The sequence below is a fragment of the Sceloporus undulatus genome, chromosome 3, assembly GCF_019175285.1.
Source record: "Sceloporus undulatus isolate JIND9_A2432 ecotype Alabama chromosome 3, SceUnd_v1.1, whole genome shotgun sequence".
Classification (NCBI taxonomy): domain Eukaryota; kingdom Metazoa; phylum Chordata; class Lepidosauria; order Squamata; family Phrynosomatidae; genus Sceloporus; species Sceloporus undulatus.
Genome location: NC_056524.1, coordinates 88,294,413 through 88,314,782, shown reverse-complemented (window position 1 = coordinate 88,314,782; position 20,370 = coordinate 88,294,413). Strand labels below are relative to the sequence as shown.

The following is a 20,370-nucleotide window of genomic DNA, read 5'->3' as shown; positions in this document are numbered from 1 at the left end:
TCCCTAAGTCATTCCTCATAGGGCATGGTTTCCAGACCCTTCACCATTTTTGTCGCCCTCCTTTGGACACGCTCCAGTTTCTCAATGTCCTTTCTGAATTGTGGCGCCCAGAACTGGACACAATATTCTAGGTGGGGCCTGACCAAAGCAGAATATAGTGGCACTATTACTTCTCTTGATCTAGACACTATACTTTTATTGATGCAGCCTAAAATTGCATTGGCCTTTTTAGCTGCCTCATCACACTGTTCACTCATGTTCAACTTGTGGTCTACACTTGGGACTCCCAGATGTCTTTCACATGTAGTTTCATTCAGCCAGGTGTCCCCCATCCTATATCTGTGCATTTCATTTTTCCGCCCTAAGTACAGTACCTTACATTTCTCCCTGCTGAAGTTCGTTTTGTTAGCTTTGGCCCAGCTTTCTAGTCTATTCAGGTCATTTTGAATTTTGATCTTGTCCTCTGGGGTATTAGCTACTCCTCCTAATTTGGTGTCATCTGCAAATTTTGATAAGTATGCCCCCATTTCTGTCATCCAAGTCACTGACAAAGATGTTGAATAACACTGGCCCCAGGACAGAGCCCTGTGGGACCCCACTGGTCACTTCTCTCCAGGATGAAAAGGAGCCATTGTTCAGCATTGTTCAGCACCTTTTGGGTTCGGCCAGTCAACCAATTACAAATCCACATAACAGTTACCTTGTCTGGCCCACATTTTACAAGCTTGTTTGCAAGAATGTCATGGGGAACCTTGTCAAAGGCCTTACTGAAATCAAGATACCATATACTATATCCACAGCATTCCCTTCATCTAACAAGCTGGTAATTTTATCAAAGAAAGAGATCAGATTTGTCTGGCATGACTTGTTTCTCTGAAACCCGTGTTGACTTTTTGTGATTATGGCATTGCCTTCTAGACGCTCACAGACTCTCTGTTTAATGATCTGCTCTAGAATCTTTCTTGGTATTGATGTCAGACTAAATGATTAATAACTGTTGGGATCCTCTTTTCCTCCCTTTTTAAAGATGGGGACGTTTGCCCTCCTTCAGTCTGCTGGGACTTCTGTTCTCCAGGAGTTCTCAAAGATTATTGCCAATGGCTCCGATATTATTCAAATTAGTCATTCAAATGCATGTGAAGCAGGGGGATTGATACATGTGTGATGATGCGGACTTTGTAAATACTCTGGATACTCCAGTAAAAACCACAAATCCTTATTCTGTAGAGTTTAAGAAGTGCCCCCCTCACAAACTGTGAATTGTGTGTGGCCAAATCACATTTTATTCCTCTGGAGGATGAGAAGTATTTTAATTGTGTAGAGAATCCCTTAGCTAGATGTAAGGGGGTCAGGATCACAGCCTAATACACACACACAATTTCTCAAATCCTTGTGTTTTAGCATAACAGTAGAGACAAAAATTGTATTTTACAAACTTCATTATAAAAGCCACAGTTCCAAAATTCTAACAAAGTTGCACGGAAATTTGCATGGGTGGAAAAATCCTTTATACATATTGGTATCCCTGCATTACAGCACAATCCTTCACATATCTACTATGTCCTGATGAGTCCAATGAACCTTACATTAAGTGTCCAATGACTTCATCATCAGTCTCATCTCTCTTTGTAAACCACTTAGGGAGTGCTTAAGTTCACTGATAAGCGGTATAGAAATGTATTTGCTATTGCTGTTGCTATTGCTATGATTATAGAGCAGTTTGGAAGCTGATCAGTATTAAAGTTTACTATTGCTATAAAGTATAAGTTTAGGGTGAATAAAGGACACCTAATGTGGGTGTCAAACCAACTTGTTGAACTTGGGCAAGTCACACTCTCTCAGCTTCAGAGGAAGGCAAAGGCATACACTCTCTGAACAAATCTTGCCAAAAAACCCTGATAGGTTTAATTTAAAGTTGCCTTAAATTGGAAACCACAAGAAGGCACACATTAAGAAGTGCGGGGCAGCTGTAACAAATGCAAATCCCATCCTATAAATTAGTAGAAAGGGAAAAAACCCAATTTTATATATCATCCTACCACTTTAAATTATACATTCCAGCTTGAACATACCCAGTCTTGTTGGATTTTAGAAGCTAGTCAGGTTTGGGCCTGGTAAGTATGTTGATGGAAGACCATCAGGGAACACCAGGTATTTTCAGCTAGGATTAGGGAAGAATCCTACCTCAAATCCTGGAGAGTTGCTGTCAATCTGACTTGAATACCCTGGACTAAATGGATCATTGGTCTGACTCTTTGTAAGACTTTACGGTGCATCAGCATTTCTGATATGGTGCACAGGTCTGGTCACCTTATCTCTTAAAGACTAGAGATGAATGAACAAAAACAACAAACAAAATTAAAAAGATCCTGGAAATCCTCTAACTCATAATACTTGAATTTGGGATATCAAAAGAAACTGACCAGCAGGACAATATGCACAATCAACTAATGTAATCTATTGCAATACCATGTGGTACTGGGGCAAACCAATCAGTCTCTATATGTTCTATGGCATTTCCACATGTAGTCAGTTCCAGGTCTGCTTTGATTAATTTCTACATCAGTCTGCATAGTTTGAACTGCACAACATTTTCATTTATTTTTACACATAAGATCCCATTAAATGTGTTCCTGGTATGCATTTTCCTTAATACTAGGTATGTTTGGATACATATCTTCCTATTTATTTATTTATTTGAATTTATACCCAACCTTTCTTCCAGAATGATATCTCCCTAATATGCTTCATGTTTATATGTAACCTTCTACACATCTTTTTGAGCTGAGGACTGCTCTTCAAAGAATAACTTTGTTCCTACCTGGGAACAAAGGTATAAAATAGGATGGTTCATTTAAAAATATACTCTCTTCCATTCTTACCAGTAGTGTAGATGGCTTTAGAATGGGTAGACAAACCGATGGAGCACAAGCTACCTATTAATGGATAGTATTCATTATGACTTCCTATTCAATCTTTTAAATTTAGGACAATACACTAGACCTTTAAAACCTAACATATATACATAGAAATAACATACACATCAGTCTTAAATAGATACTTCTTGAGAAAATGAATTTGCTCTGAACAATTTATAAATAGCAAAAGCACAAACATGGGTTGGTGGTAGTATGTTTCCCTTCTGGTTCTGATCTTTAGTCATTGCCCATATTACGAGCAGTAACCTAATCCCTAAAAATTCACACTGACTTCATTAGTCTCAGCAGGGATACCAAGGATTAATTTAACAAACAGAATAACCTCTCAACCCTGGAGGTGGTTCCTTTCAAGATCAAGAGAGAGCTTTCAATCATTCATCAACTAGTAGTAAGATGGGTTTTACCAGGCAGTTGGGTCAGCACTGTTATAAAACATGAAAAGTGCAATAGCAGAAAATCTAAAGATAACATCAAAAATCTAGACGTGTCTTCGTTCTACAATAATCTTTACAACTATTAATTTTCATCTAATCCATGCTAATATGAAATGCCTATGACTAAGGGGTCAGAATTCCTACAGTTACCTCTTGCATGTCTAAAAATGTCAACAATTTAGATTAGGGGCATTGATAAACCCATAAAACTCCCTTTGCGGACATGCCTGAAAGGCTGTAAATTAAAAGGACTGTCAATATAATATAAATTACATTTCCTTAGTAATGATAACTTCCAACTATTCTACAAGATCTGCTGATAGAATACCTTCAATTCCACATCAAGCTACACAGTATGCAATGCAAAACTGTCTTCTAATAAGGAAAAGAAAAAGAAGAAGCTGTTCTCAGAGGAAGAGAACCAATCAGTTCCTCCTCTCCATCAGGTTGTGGTGTCTTGTACTTCAGTTATCTTACAAATTGTAGCCCTGGTCAGGAAATGAATCACAGGAAGAAATGCATCTCTGTTGGAATGGGGGGTGTATTAAACCAAAATGTCTTTTAAAACAGCTCTGTGAAGTACTTATGGAAACATCTGAAGCCACATGTTGAAAGAATTTACGACTACTTTGGTATGCAAACCCCACTTTGGCTCATCTTGCATACTTTATTCCCCCCCCCCCCCCAATTACTCATGGTAATATACCAAGAGCATTAAAATGAATCAACAAGTCAGCTTCTAAATGCAAAAGAGATTTTATGCTGGGCTTGAAGAATTTTTTCTCCCTGTTCTTTGTGCACTAGAAAGGGGAATCACTTTCCATAGGTATGAACACAATTTCATTAGCCCGTGCTGCTTACATGTGGCACTGATTTCTCTTCATAATGAACAACATGTTTGCCAATAAAATCCAAGGGAGGAATGTCAGAAGGTGATAAAATTAAAGTCTTTCAATTGGAAAAGTTTCAGGAAACTATGCAATGAGAAGTCAACCTCTGAGTGCATGAAGAACATTTGTTGTAACTTGACTGCAAGCATATCTTCATATTAAAATGCTGAATACCTCCATATGGTTAGAACCCCATGGTGCATATCAGTAGCTGAGCAACATTAAAGGCTTACACTTAGTAATACTGCTCAGTGTACACTCCACCAGGACTGACTAGGGCAATAAGCAACTGTCAGAATCTGACCACATAATTCATGTTGTTGTTGCACTTAAATCATTTCTGACTTATGACAGTCTTAAGGTGAACCTATCATAGGGTTTGCTTGGCAAGATTTGTTAAGAGACAGTTTGTGCCTTGCTCTGCGGCTGAGAGAGTGTGGCTTGCCCAAGGTCACCAGTGAGTTTCCCTAGCTGAGTAAGGATTTAAACTCTGGTCTCCAGAGTTCTAGTCCAATTTCAAATCACTACACCACATTGGCTCTTATAAGTTATGGACTCTTATGGACTGGCCCCTCCTTACTTATCAGACCTTCTTTCTCCTCACCTTCCCACCAGGGCCCTCCGTTCTGGTAGTCAAGGGTTCCTGTCCCAGCCCAGGATTTCCTCTGCCCCATCCCGGATTCGCCCCTTTTCACTTGCTGCCCCTCACTCCTGGAACCTTCTTCCCCCACAAGCAAGAGCCATCACTTCATTAACCAGCTTCAAAACGGAGTTGAAAACCATCCTATTCAGAGAAGCCTTCCCAGGCATCGCATAATTGTCGCTTACTATCTGATGTTCTGTTGTTGGCTGTTTATCGATCCATTTCCTGTATTGCTATGTACTGTATATGCATTATCCTACTTGTGAGTATGTATTTTCCCTGGATAATGATTAACCTTCCATTTTGAAGCCAAGCCCTCCCTTCAGTCCATCTGCCTTGGTCCAGGCCTCGGAGGTTGAGAGGAACTGCTGGACCTCTTACCCTTTCCTGTCACCACTCCCTTCTCCTTCTGTGTCATGTCTTTTTAGATTGTAAGCCTGAGGGCAGGGATCCGTCTAACTAAAAGGATTGCATGTACAGCGCTGTGTAAATTTACAGCGCTTCATAAATAAAGGTTAATAATAATAATAATAATAATAATAATAATAATAATAATAATACCTTAGTTCTAAATTTGTTTGCTGTCATATCGGAACTGCCACTGGGGGGCGGAGGGTTTTGTGCTGGTGGCCATAGCTCATATGAAGCTGTGATATTACGTAGAAGACTTTCCATTTGTGAAGCATTGGAAACTGGAATAGTAGACAGCAATGCCCTCAAAAGCCAGCATTATGTAGTGGTTTGAGTATTGCACTACAACTCTGGAGACCAGGATTCGAATCCCCACTCAGCTATGGAAACCCACTTGCTGACCTCAGGCAAGTCACAACAGTCTCAGCTTCAAAGACAGGCAAAGCCACCCCCACCCCACCCCCAAAAAAATCTTACCAAGAAAACTCATGATAGGTTACCTTAGGGTTACCAGATGTTGGAAATGACTTGAAGGCACACAACAACAGGCTTACCTTTTAAATCACTGCTACAAGTAATAGGCAAAGAAAGCCTTGTTTTCTTCTTTCAAGAGCAGAATTTGGAAAAGTTAGTTTTGGCCATGCTGACTGGAGAATTCTGGGACCTGTACTCCCTCAAAAGATACAGAGCACACAGATGGGTTGTAATGATACTTTCTGCCCTTAGCTCATTTGTAATCCCAATGTAATATTTTTACAGCACCTGCATCAGCACATCATGTTTTCCCAACACTCTGCTTAACAACTAGTATATCCCATCAAAAGCATTTACATCATGCTTGTCCCATCAGGCTGTCTTTCTGTATTCTGCCTGTAAATGTAAAGCAAACAAGCAAACTACTAAACACACACACACACACACACACACACCAGGCAAAACTGATGAACTACGGCACATGGTTGATGGGTTCTCTCCCAATTGATGGATAGGCCATAAGTTGTGCACACTGATTTATGTGCTGCAATACCAATTCACAGCATGGGCTCAGGAGACACTTGAAAGAACTATAAGTAGTATTTTCTTTTACACAGTATGCAGAAAGTGGTTATGCATTGCCTATATGGATTTTAAAAAAATAATAATTCAGAAACAGCAATCTAAGACAATAAAAATGAAGTTCTCTAATGGACACTATTAACCAACTGTTATCCTATATTCCACTTTAGTAAGATGTCAAATGTATATTGACAGCTGGCCTGAGTATTCAGATATTTCCTTTTTTCTCTCTCTCCACTTCCCCCAATATTTGGAGTTCCATGTCAAATGCCAAGTCAAATGCCTTCACCCTGAAGAACTACATGATCTGAAAAGTTGCAAGTAGAATACAGATTTTTTCAGTGCTTTAGGTCTGACAAGAATGAGAATTTCATTTGTATTTCATTTATGAGTTCTTCCATTTGGAAGATGTTCAACAAGCAGTGAAGAGTGCAGAACGGAGCAGATCTGTCAACTATCCAGATTTTCATCTCTTGTACCACATTCTCTACATAAATTATGTTAAGCACCACAAAATGTGAACCTATTCTCCATCTTCCCAGACTGGAATTAATGAATTTGTATTTTCCTTCTAGAAATTCTACACATAAATCAGTGCTACCTTTTGGACATTATGGCCTTGAAAGAATTTGGTCTGACTGGCACACTTTTACAGAGCTTATAGAGTACAAAGAGATTAGAATTCTAAAAACTGATTAAACTAATTTTATTGTACACTGCTCTAAGATCACAGGACTAGAGTGGAATACACAAGGCTTCGGTTTAGACAATTTGAAGGACTGTTTTTCCTATCTGAGAGTGCTTATATAATGTAGAAATAATGCAGTTTGACACCATATTAACTACATGGCTCCATCCTACAGAATCCTGACATTTGTAGTTTTGTAAAGCACCAGCACACTTTGGCAGAGAAAGCTAAAGACCTTGTAAAACTATCAATCCAAGGATTCCATAGGATGGAGCTACAACACTTAAAATGATATCAAACCACATTATTTCTACAGCATAGATACATACTGAGTCTCTCAGAGTCTGGAGGAGGCGTGTCTCTCAATTCCACCAACCTTACAAGCAGATTGGCTGACTGTCCAAGGAGGTGATGCGATAAAAACATTGCTTCAACTCATAATAAATGCATCTTTCAGGGAGGGAAAATTTCTGGAAAAACTTAAACAAGCAGTGGTTAAGCCACTTTTGAAAAAACCCTCCCTTGACCCCCTGATTCGAAATAACTACAGACCGGTCTCCCTCTTATCATTCTTGGGCAAGGTGATCAAAAGGGCAGTCGCCACCCAAGTCCAAGCTCTTGGAGGAAGCCAATTATCTAGACCCATTTCAAACTGGCTTTAGGGTGGGATACGGAGCTGAAACAGCCATGGTCGCCTTAGATGATCTCCGTCGGGGCAGCGACAGGGGATGTGTGACCCTGTTGGTGCTCTTGGACATCTCAGCAGCCTTTGATACCATTGATCACGGTATCCTTCTGGAATGCCTGAGTTAGGTATCGGGGGCATTGTGCCAGTGGCTCCGTTCCTACCTCTCACGCAGATTCCAGATGGTGATGCTGGGGGACAGCTTTTCCTCAAAAAGAGAGCTGACATCTGGCATCCCTCAGGGCGCCATTCTGTCCCCCATGCTGTTTAACATTTACATGAAGCCGCTGGGAGAGATCATCCAGAGACACGGGGCGTGGTGTTATCAGTACGCTGATGACACCCAAATCTACTTCTCTATGTCTCCGACTGTTGCAGTGACTAAGGATGGCGTCTCTCCTCTGAATACCTGCCTTGAGTCGGTAATGGGCTGGATGAGGGAAAACAAACTCAGGCTGAATCCAGAGAAAACGGAGGCACTAGCGATAGGTACCCCTGGCCTGGGGAAAGAAATGTGTCAACCTATCCTGGATGGGGTTACACTCCTCTTAAAGGACAAAGTTCGCAGCATGGGAGTACTCCTGGACTCGTCACTACAGCTGTCACCTCTAATTGACGCAACAACCAGGAGTGCCTGTTATCAACTTCAGTTGATACGCCAGCTGCGCCCCTGCCTGGACCAGAGACCTTGAAGCAGTAGTACATGCACTGGTAACCTATCGTCTTGATTTCTGTAATGGGCTCTACATAGGGCTACCCTTATGCCAAGTTCGGAAGCTTCAACTGGTTCAAAATATGGCAGCCAAATTGGTCATTGGTACCTCCAGATTTGACCATATAACTCCTGCTTTAAAATCACTCCACTGGCTGCCAATCAGTTTCCAGGCGCAGTATAAGGTGCTGGTTATTACCTTTAAAGCCTGATATGGCTTAGGCCCGAGTTACTTGCAGGAACGCCTCTCCCAACACAATCCGCCCTGCACTCTCAGAATATCTGAAAAAAATCTACTGGAAATACAATCTACCAGATTGCACACGACTTCCCAAAGAACTTTTACTGCTGCTGCCCCTAAACTGTGGAACAGCCTACCGGAAGAGATCCATCTTACCTTAGATGCCTTTAAGAAGGCAGTCAAGACGGAGCTCTTCCGGCGGGCCTACCCTCCTGATCTTGATTAGGACATTCCCCTCGAAGAAGACTCTTTGTGTATAACCACTGATGTATTTATTGGAACTGGATGTATTTATTGAACTGTTGGATTTTATGATTGTATGATATGTTTTTATCAGGTTGTAACCCCGCCTCAATCCGTAGGGAGAGGTGGGGCAATATAAATTTTTTTTTTTAATTTGGTGGGAACCTGAGAGAGGGTCCTCTCTGTGGCTGCTCTCAGATTATGGAACTCTTCTCTTGGGGAGGCCATGATGGCTCCTTCTTTGCATTCTTTTTGATGACAGGCAAAGATCTTTTTATTCCAGCAAGCCTTTGGGAACTCATTCTTTTACGAGAGAAGGACTTTTTTGTGCTTTAATTCTTTATTTTCAAGTAATATGTCAAATGGTGTAAATTCTGTTGTTAATGCAATACTGTTTTAGTCCCAGCTTTCGCTGTGTTTCTAACTATTGGTGTTTGATTATAATTTTCTCTCTTTTCTAAGTTGCCTTGAATCCCAGTTTGGGAAAGGTAGGGTAAAAATAAAACAAAGGGTGGATAGATGGTTGGATAAATATAAATATTTTACTAAAATAAATAAAGCAGTCTTGTGATGTTTACACTAATCTTATCCCCTCTCTCCAAATATAAGGGTAAATTACTGGGGGCAGTGTAAGATATGGACTACGAAAGTGGATGGATGTTTTTAAATGTTTCAGGCAAGAGGCAAAATAGGTTTCTTCTATTACAAATTTCACAACTGCTCAACTATGGAAAATGCTTTCTCAGGATCTCCTATGGCATTCTCATCAAATGCAATAATGGCAAATAATAACTAGGACTGAAGAGCCTCTAAACTGACCATGAGCTAGACAGGCATGTCTGGGTAAAAGGACCTATCTGCTTTCATATAGGCAAGAGGGAAGTTAATAAAACAAAGGCATGGAATGCAAAAGCAGAGCAGAGGTCAGGGTTCAGCTCTGAAAGTGAGGGGTGGGTGTGTGTGTTCTGTGTGGGGTCTGCAGGAACTGGCTTAACAAGCTGTGCTGCTTGTTTTTCCTTTGCAACCTTTTCTGATGTTAGTTCACGGCAAGAACGAAGACAGCCAGTTTCCTTTGCAAGCTACATTCCAATATATCACCAAGGCATGCCTCAGCATTATATAGAGCAGAACCTGCTTAGCTCCTGTATGTGCCTCTTGAATGGGGTGCTGCAAGCCAGTTTATAAAATACTCATTAAAAGGCTTGCATCATATACCAAGGTTCTCATCCTTAATACTCAGTGCCCTCTAACCTGGTCCTTCACGGTTCAGCTCTGAAAGTGAAGAATACAGATGAGAGAGAGACAGAGAATGTATTATTTTGTAAATACACACACTGACAAGGAGGAGGGAGGGCATTTATGCTAAAACTGCTTTATGTCCGGGCACCTACTTTCCACCCCAGCAGTGTTTGAGGGCTGCACACACTGCTAAAATGCATCCCCCTCTGAAAGCCAAACAAGAAATAGAAGTTCATTTCTGCTTTTTTTTTTTAATGATATTTTAATGCTAATCAGTGAGGAAGGCTCTGGGATCTCTTTAACAGGATGACTTGCTGTTCCTGGGGACCTTTCACACCACATAATTACAGCACTATGATTCTACTTGTATTGCCATGGCTGAATCCTATTGAATCCTGGGTTTTATAATTTAGTGGGGTATCAGACCTCTATGGCTGAGAATTCTCAGCCATGCCCCTCCTTAAAATGGAAATCCCAAAATTCCCTGGTGGAATCATATTATATTTGTGATGTGTGAATATGCCCCTGGAAGCTTCCAGGTGAAGCTATTTCTCCCTTTCTTTTAGCCAGAAAATAGGTGTACTGAGGAATCTTGGCCATAAACATAGCATTGGGAAAGGGCACATGCAGCCCCAGGACATACAATGCCTACCCTGTCATTAGATAACCATCAAGTGTGCTCATCTTTTCAAAGACTGTTCTTTCTTAGCTTATCAAAATATCTTTTACCTTTACACCCAATGCCTCTCCTGAGATGACAGACACTGTCACACCATTCTGTGAAGGTTTGGGTATTTCTTTGCTTTTCAATTCTTGGTACTGAGGTTCAATCATCTTCTCAGAGCTTCTCAAATTGACCCACAGCTGTAACCCATGGGCTGGCTCTTCAGAGCAGGGCATCTCTGCATGCAGAATCCCGCGGCCAGCTGTCATCCACTGTGCACAAGGAGAGAAAAGAATAGATGACAGAGAATTACAGTACTTTTTAAAAACCAGAGTGATGCACAGCCCAGAACTTCTGCCGCCTCCACCCGCATAAATGTATACTGTTGTTGTTGTTTGTCTTCAAGTCATTCCTAACTTATGGTGACCCAAAGGCAAACCTATAACGGGTTATTCTTGGCAAGATTTGTGAGGGGGGGGGTTGCCTTTGCCTTCCAAACTCACCCAATGGGTTTCTATTGCTCAGTGGGGATTTGAACTCTGGTTTCTAGAATTGTAGCCCAAACTCAGCCCTCTACACCACACTGTCTCTCATGAATGTATATAAATGTATATAAAGTTAGTTACCATCTTTATACATAATTTGCCTTAGAACAGGAAACATCACCTAAAAGAGGAGTGGAGACTGTGTTTTTTTAGATGCTGTCAGATTGCAAGATTGGTAATAACTAGTCAGCATAACCATAACTAGTAAAAATGATGGAGGATACAGTATAAAAGAGATGGGTAGCTACATTCATCACTGTGGTAAAATTTATTTATTCAGCCTAGGTGAAAGAAGACATATTCCGAGTTCCTTCTGAGTGATCAACCAAAAATATGTCATTTTAAAAGTCAAGAATCAAAATGATCTCTATAAAATTGTGGCTTGTTCAGAATATAAATATCCAAAGGTTTCTGAAAATACTGTATAGAAATGCAACGGGAGCTGTGATGACTATAAACAAATTCTGAACTCTTTCTTGTTTTATACCTTTATTAGACAAAGCAAACAGGCACTAAATTAAATACTCTAGCTTTCAAAGCTCACAAACAAAAATATTTTTCTTATAAAAGTATGCCAGGGAAGGAAAGTGACAGAGTAGAGTCACATACAGAAAAACAGAGATGGTTCAGAACTTCATGCAAGTCCAAACTTGATTTGCTGTTATGACAGCTAGCACTAGTATTTTACTTCGTAAAGACTGAGTGTGTAGTCGGCTCTTCTTATACACAGATTTTTTATACACAGATTCAAGCATCTGTGGTTTGAAAATGTTGAAAAAAGTATAAATTTCAAATATCAAACCTTGATTTTCCATTTTTTATAAGGGACACCATTTGGCTATGTCAGGCCCGATACAGACAGTTGTGCCAAAGCTGTGCTCCACTTCTCAGTACTGGATCGTGGCTTTGGCGCGGCTTCCAGACTCTTAGTACGCATGCATCATTTAAACAGCATACCTCTAACGTGACCCGAAGCAGCTTTATTTTGGCCTGTCTGTATGGGGCCTCATTATATTTAATGAGACTTGAGCATCCACGGATTTTGTTATCCATGGGGGTTCTTGGAACCAAACCCCAGCATATAACAAGGGTCCACTGTATATGTGTACACACGTATATCTTCAAATTGCCTATTGGCTTATAATGACCCCATGAATTTCATAGAGATTTCTTAGACAAAAAAAATACTCAGAGGTGGTATTGCCAGTTTCTTCCTCTGAAATCTGGTTTACAAGCTATAGCACCTGGTCTTCATTTATGGTCTCCCATCCAAGTACTAACCAGGGCTGAACCTATTTAGTTTCCAGGATCAGCCAGGATCTAGTGCCTTTAGTGTTATAGACTATAAAACAGGCCACATCCTGAAGGACCATGAGGTAAAAAAAAGAAAAAGAAAGGCAATACAATTGGGTTCTTCATTTAAAAATACCAAGAACATTTATCCCTCTCCCAATGAAAACTGAGACTTTAAATAAATTTGGAAATACTAACACCTTTTCCAACAATCGTTTCTTCCCTCTTTAGACCCAGACCTATCTTTAATTCCATACTTCCAAATTGGGACCATTTTATTCATTTAATAGTATTTGTTCATTTTTTTTTCTCTTCGGGTGATGAGATATAAAAGATAACTGAGCATTTTTTGCTCTCATATTCATATAGAAATGTAGTTTGGTGGTGTAGTTTGAAGAAGAGTGGCACTACACCTGGCCTAAATGCCTTATTCTGCAAAACAAAATGTATAACATCTCTGTTCTTTTGTATCCGTACACCTCAACCTCCAACCTTCAACCCCCTTGACCTAACTTCTCTCTGAAAAGAAACCCCAACAAACATAAAATAATATTTGTACTAGTGTCATAACCATAACTTGGGAAAGTTTCTCTTTGGGCTGCAACTCCCAGAATCTCACAGCCATCACAGTCAGTAACCATGCTGGGTGGGAAGCTTTGGGAGCTGTAGTCCAAAAAGTCACTTTTCTAAAATCTGGTTATAATCCACCATAGGTCAGGATGCAGCACACTGATGGGTCTTGACTTATCTGCTGAGGATCAGTGATCTACAGTGGGCTCCCACTCTTAGATCCCAAGGCGTTGTTGACTTCTAAATTCCATAATTGACAGCCAGCATGACCAACAGTCAGGGATGATAGGTCTTGCAGTCCAACAACACTTGGGGACCCAAGGTAGGGGACCACTGTTCTACAAAATATATTAGAGCAATCATGAAGAAATATGGACTGTGATAGACTGCAGGCCTTCAAAATCAGCTTCAATAGGAAAGAACAGGGTTGAAAAATGACTTTAAAAATACTTAATTAAAATAATCTACTGCAATTCTTGACACCTTGGCATACCTGCAGATCTCCTGGATCTAGTCTGCCTGTATGGCCACAAAAGTCTTCATGGGCCATGGATCCACCTGCCAGTAGGTATGTTACCTGAAAAACAGAGATGGTTTAGAACTTCAGAGAAGTCTAAATTTGATTTGCTTCTTATCAAGGCTAGCTCAAAATATTTTCCTTCTTGAAATTTTGTTTGTTTGTTTTATTTATATGCTAACTTCATCCCAAAGTGGGACTCAAGGAAGATCACAAAAGAAATCAGTTAAAGCCCAACAAAATAATGTTAAAAACAATTAAAATAATCACATTTAGAACAGTACAAAATTATTATAAAGCATCCCAAAGTTAATAAATAAACATATAAATAAAGTGTGCACGCACACACACACACACACACACACACACCCAAGAAGAAGCCTCCTTATGCATGATTTACCAATTAAAAGCCTGCTTAAACAAAAAGGTCTTTGTCTGCTGGCAAAAGGAAAGCAGAGATGGGTCAGCTGAGCCTCTCATGGAAGGGGATTCAGGAGGTGGGAGACACCATTGAGAAGACTCTCTCATGTCCTCACCAAGTTGAAATACAGTAACAAATCCCACAGCCTGAAATCAAGGTATACAGTACCTAAAGCCCTCTGTTATTTTGGATCATGAGAGCCAAGGTGCAGGAGAGGTGCTTGTGGGAGTTTCTGTCCCATGAGCTAAAATAACCACTTGCTTTAGGTATTGTGTACCTTGATTTCAAGCTGCAGAATTTGTTATTGTCTTTCAGCTTGGTGAGGACATGAGAAAAAGCCTTCTTGATAGCTGCTTCTATTAAAATCACCTTGGCAAGATTTGTTTAGAGGTATTTTGTGGGTTTTTTGGCCTATGTGGCTTAGTTCTGGAAGAGTTTATTCCTGACGTTTCACCAACTGATGCCAACCACAGCTGCTGGCAAAATATCAGGAATAAACTCTTCTGGAACATGGCCACATAGGCCGAAAATCCCACAAAAAACTATGGATGCCGGCCATGAAAGCTTTTGACTTCACGTTTGTTCAGAGGTTTTGCCACTGTCCTCCTCTAAGGTTGAGAGAACATGACTGCCCCCAAGCTCACACAGTGGGTTTCAGGACACCAAAAATCTACTGCCTGAGCCAGCTGCTAGCACTAGAACCAGCCCTAACCTCTAGATAACAATACAGGTAAAAGTGGGCCATCCGCAATTTGCAATGCAAAGCACATTTGCAATGCAGCACATTAACCTCTGATCTCATATTTATGCACACAAAGATAATAAAATAATGCCATGCTTGTTTTCTTCAGTCTGCAGTACAGATTCTCAACATAAGTAATAGATGCTGTTAAGTCATTTTGGGAGTCTGTGACACTCCCAAAAAGGATCAGGAGAGCTAAGGGACTTGGCTAATCATGAAGTCAAACCTACATCCTTGCTTGTTTTTCCCCCCAGTGTAACACTAAAGCCTGCCCTTTGAGCCCAAACCAAATGCATATGTACTGTAGTATGCATTAAAGAGACACTCTTCCTTCTAAGTTGGGAGGATGTGCCAAAACCAACTAAACTGACTGGACTTTTAAAGGTATTGTTTCAAGGCACTTCTGCTACATGCATTAGTATTCCAGTAATTACTTCCAAAAGTAATTTTAAAAAAATATAAATCAGTCTCCTAATGAGTACTAAATATCATTTTTTAATATGAGGTTATCTGTTAATTAGTTTTATTGACAAAAAAAAGAAGATGGTTCTTCACCAGGTATATTATAGGGTTTAGTGTTGTAAAACTAGGCTCAATGATGAAAGGTTGGGCTATACATATCAACTTCCGTGTTTCCATGTACTTCACAAGCCACTGTTGACAAGAGAGTCAACAGTGCATGACTCTGCAATAGCCTATGCATGGAAAGTTACTGCTACCTGCAAATGAATTGCAAGTCATTAAAAAATGCCAGAAACTAGGCTTTTTAAGAACTGGGAAATACCAGCAAAAAGACTAGAATGCCCAGAATATAATAGCAAGCAAATGAAATTAATTTTGGTGGAAACTGTTACTGTGGAAGAACCCACTAAACTTCAGGAGCTGGTGGGAGAAAATGAGAACCAGACGTACTAAGAATGCTTGAAAATAATCAATTAGTTATATTATTCAATATAATATGCATATAATTTGAGCTTCCCTTATTCAGAATGCTTGGGACCAGAGGTGCTTTGGATTTTTATTTTATCTTTAGATTTTGGAATACCTGTTTTTACATATACATACCATAATGAGATATCTTGGTGATGGAATCAAATCTAAACACAAAATGTGTTCATGTTCCATATATACCATATACACATAGCCTGAAGGTAATTTTATACAAAGCATTTTTAATAATTTTGTGCAAAGTATTTTAAAGTTTGTGTAAAATGAACCATCAGAAAGCTCAGGTCCAAAACACACTGCAGAAATAATACAGTTTGAGACCGATTTAACTGCCCTGGCTCAATGATAGGGAATTCTGGAAACTGTAGTTTTGTGAGACAATTAGCCTTTTTTTAATCAGAGAGCTCTGGTGCCATAATAAACTACAATTCCCAGGATTTTCTAGCACTGAGCCAAGGCAATTAAAGCAGTCTGAAACTGGATTATTTCTGCAGTGTGTTTTGGACCTCAGCCTCCCATGAAAAACGTTTTGGAATATTTCAGATTTTGGAATTCTGGATAAGGGAGACTCAGCTTTTATTATATACAAACTTCTGAAACCATTAATAAAACCAAAAATAAATCCACTTCACTTGTTATATTGCCTGGACTTAGAACACTTTAGTTATAGAATACTATAGTTTTGAACACTTAAGAGTATTATTTAGAGTTATTCCAGAAGATTAATTAATCTGTCCACATGCACGCACATGTAAAAAGTATGTGATCAGGCTAAACTTAAATACCAGATGAACTGTTTTGTCTGTACACAAAATGTTTCCTGATGAAAATGAAGGAATAGAAAGAGAGTATGCCAACAAAGATAGTAGCAGGTTTCCCTTATCCTCAGATTTGATTTTGTTGTATTCACAAGAAATTACTTTGTATTAACAGAAGGAAAAAACAAAATACTACAATAATAATAATAATAATAATAATAATAATAATAATAATAAAAGTTTATTTTTATCCTGCTTTTCCAACTTTGAGCAAAGCGGCATACAGAATTTAGATAAAAAATACACCAAGATAAAAACATTTAAAACAATATTTTAAAACAGTCACAATACAACACAGGGCCAGCTGAGTGGGGGAATCCATAAACGTTACAAGGTCGTCAACATAGGGGGTGAAACATAAAATGACACCTCATGGGGGAAAGGCTTTAGAGAAGAAGAAGGTCTTAAGATTCTTCTTAAAAGTATCTAAAGATGTGGTGGAGCGGAGGTCGTCCGGGAGATTATTCCATATTCTTGGGGCCGAGATAAAGAAGGTCCGTTGCGAGGTCCTCGCATAACGTGCAGTTGGGACTTCCACCAGATTCTTCCCTGCCGACCTGAGTGTGCGAGGCGGATTATATGGGGAGAGGCGGTCCTTCAAGTACCCTGGGCCCAAGCCATTTAGGGCTTTATAGGTCATAACCAACACCTTGTATTGCGCCCGGAAGCAAATAGGCAGCCAATGAAGATCTTTCAAAATAGGTGTTATGTGGTCTGACCTGGAACCACCAGCGACCAGTCTCTCTGCCATATTTTGCACTAACTGTAGCTTGCAGGTTTGGTACAAGGGTTGCCCCATGTAGAGTGCATTACAGAAATCCAATCGAGAGGTTACCAGAGCAAGTACTACAGTTTCAAGGTCCCTCCGGTCCAGGTAGGGTCACAGCTGGCATCTCAGCCAAAGCTGATAACAAGCGCTCCTGACCGCCGCATCCACCTGAGATGACAGCTGGAGCGACAAGTCCAGGAGCACTCCCAAGCTGCGAACCGAGTCCTTCAAGGGGAGCGTGACCCCGTTCAGGACAGGATGGCAAATCTCACCACCCGGACCCGGGGAACCTATCACCGTTTTCTCTGGATTCAGACTGAGAATGAAAATATAGCTAGAAATTTACAAGTCCAGTATATGAACAAGAGGTTGTTCTATTCACCACCCAAGTGGTGGGTGAGTTTTTGGCAATTCTCTTTCCAACCTTCATCTCTTTGTGCCACATTAACCTTCACCAAAGGGAGTCCTAAATGCTTAAAAATATCATTTCAGGGAGTATAAAAGAATGCAAGAAAAAGATGCTGCAAATATAACTGCATACGGGCCGGCTTTTGGAATACCTGGTGACAGTTGCTTCTGGACAACACTTTTACTGTGGAATTGCCCTGCCTCAGGCACTGGTTCGGGGAAGGATCCAGAAAAAGTAATCTTTCATTTATAGGCTTCTCACACTTTTCCTTCTTCCTCCTACTCATAGGAAATCCATCGAGAAAAGATGGACTGAATGGCTGTGTGATTTCTTTTGAGTGATACTAAAAGCCCTATGTCTCAGAAGTACCACACATACATCCAAACTGCTAAGATTGTCTTGATAAGATATCAATTTTGAAATAAACTCACGACAACCATATTTCTAATGTGTAGAAAAGCTGTAATCCTGGAGCCCTTTCAGCTTTTTGTTAATGGCTTTAGTTTCATAAATTATAAAGCTGAGATCACTTGTGCAAATGTGCACTGCTCCTGACATAGAACAAATAACTTTCTAGCATAGCAGAAATCTGCTGCATCTGTGTTTGGGTTTTCAAAGGATAAATAAGCCCACAAGTCTCCATATATATTTGTTTTGTTTTGTTTCAGCTTTCCCAAGAGGGCTTTTTGCCCTAGGCAAGCTCATTCTTACCCCCAATTTCTACTGGGCAGTGCCACCTGCTGGCAAAAGCAGGAACTAGAGCAGGAAAATGGTGCCAATGTCTTTCATACACCAACAAACTTGTTTTAAAAGGGAATAGGGAAGAGGAAAGTTTAATGGACCCTCAAAGAATACCTTATATAGTCAACTACAGGTCGACCTCATGTGTAAGTTGCCCTCCATATCTGTGGATTATTTATTCACAGATTCAAGCATCCACAACATGAAAATATTTTTAAAAGGATAAAATCCAAATGCAAACCTTAATTTTGCCATTTTATATTACATTATATTTAATGGGACTTCAGCATCCATGGATTTTGTTATCCATTGGGAAATCCTGGAACCAAATACCAGTGGATACTAAGGGCATACTGTATAAGTCAAGGACAGTTCTTGGGACCAAACGTATGGATTGATCCATGATATGATCCATGGATAAGTTGAGGGTAAAACTTAGAAGTGTGTAACAAAGGATGTAAAGGAAGAAGCAACATAAAATGATGCCATAGAACTTACAAAATCCTTGCAGGCATAACTGTTTGTGCTCATCCTAAAAGCTGGGTGGATGGCAGAAGCTCTGAGCTTCTTTTAGGTGCTCCTAGGATGGATGTAGCTCTCGCCTTTTACCATGCTATTCAGAGAAAGGAAATAGCTCTCTCTCTCTCTCTCTCTCTCTCTCTCTCTCTCTCTCTCTCTCTCTGAATTATATGAATTAAAGTACAGTACTTACATTGACCAATGGATAAGTTAACCCAGTTTTTTTGGGTCAATGTTTTGATTAAAATGTCTACACTTATACCTGAGTATATACAGTAGTTGCTTTTATTCTATCAGGTCATCTTTTGAACTCTTCAGATGTTTTGTCCTAACAAATCCTGAAGATGCTGTAAGACTCTTCTTTCTGATTCCAGAACTATAACAGAAACACTAGTGGACCAGATATACAAACAACTTTTTTAATTGGGTGCATTTTAGTGAGCCATTCACTTGTCAAATAAATTAAACTCATCAGCCTTTGGCTATCTATTCCTTCCATGAAAATCCTGTGGGTGGTACCCCCCCCCCCGGGATGGGGGAGGTTTCCGGGGGGGGGTGGAGAAAAAAGGGGGGGGCAGGGGTACCACCCACAGGATTTTGATGTGCAAAAAAGACAAGGGGAACCAGCGGCCTTTAGGACCATGGTGGGGATGAGGTTTGGATGAAACATCTTTTCAAGGTCCTAAAAAAAACACCACACAGCCTAGCTGATCATTTTGTGTGTTATGTTCCACTCTGCCTGCCCATGTGAGCTCACTCTCTTACTGATGTCTTTCGCTAGTAGTGGCAATTGGGAAACTCTCATGAGGCTTGGGTACATGGCATCACTTCTGTGGCGTGGGACATACTGGAGCAAAGAGTAAGAGCACATGGTGGTGTGGGAGATGTGGTGACAGAAAGGGGCTTTCAAATTTGGGACCCTGTTTAAGCTTTGCAGGGACTTGGATAGCAAGTTGGTGTTCCACTGCTGCTCCTTCTTTCTTTTATCAGACAGACTGAGAGAAGAGGTAGCAGAAGGAACCATTTTTTGTGGGAGTTGACACTTGAAGCAGTGTGGGGAAGACATGTCCACTCAGAACATTTCTAAAGAGTCGGGTATAAATACTATCGATGATGATGATGATGTCGTCTTTGGGGAAGGAGTATCTATGCTCAGTTACTGGAAAGAGTCCTTTGTCTTGGAGCATCTCCTGTAGTTAAAATCTCTCCCTTTCCCAATCCACACCAGGCTCC

At 40.2% G+C, this 20,370-nt stretch overlaps 1 protein-coding gene across 3 annotated transcripts in view; it reads right to left on the bottom strand.

Annotated features, from left to right (window-relative positions):
* PIR (pirin) overlaps positions 1 to 20,370 on the bottom strand; it is a 45,531-nt gene that overhangs the window by 14,502 nt on the left and 10,659 nt on the right. For all 3 annotated transcript variants that reach the window (XM_042456859.1, XM_042456860.1, XM_042456861.1), the window contains 2 exons: positions 13,747 to 13,830; positions 10,911 to 11,117 (listed from right to left, as the gene is read on the bottom strand). In XM_042456859.1, coding sequence (XP_042312793.1) covers positions 10,911 to 11,117; positions 13,747 to 13,830 — 291 coding nt within the window. The remainder of the gene's footprint in view (positions 1 to 10,910; positions 11,118 to 13,746; positions 13,831 to 20,370) is intronic.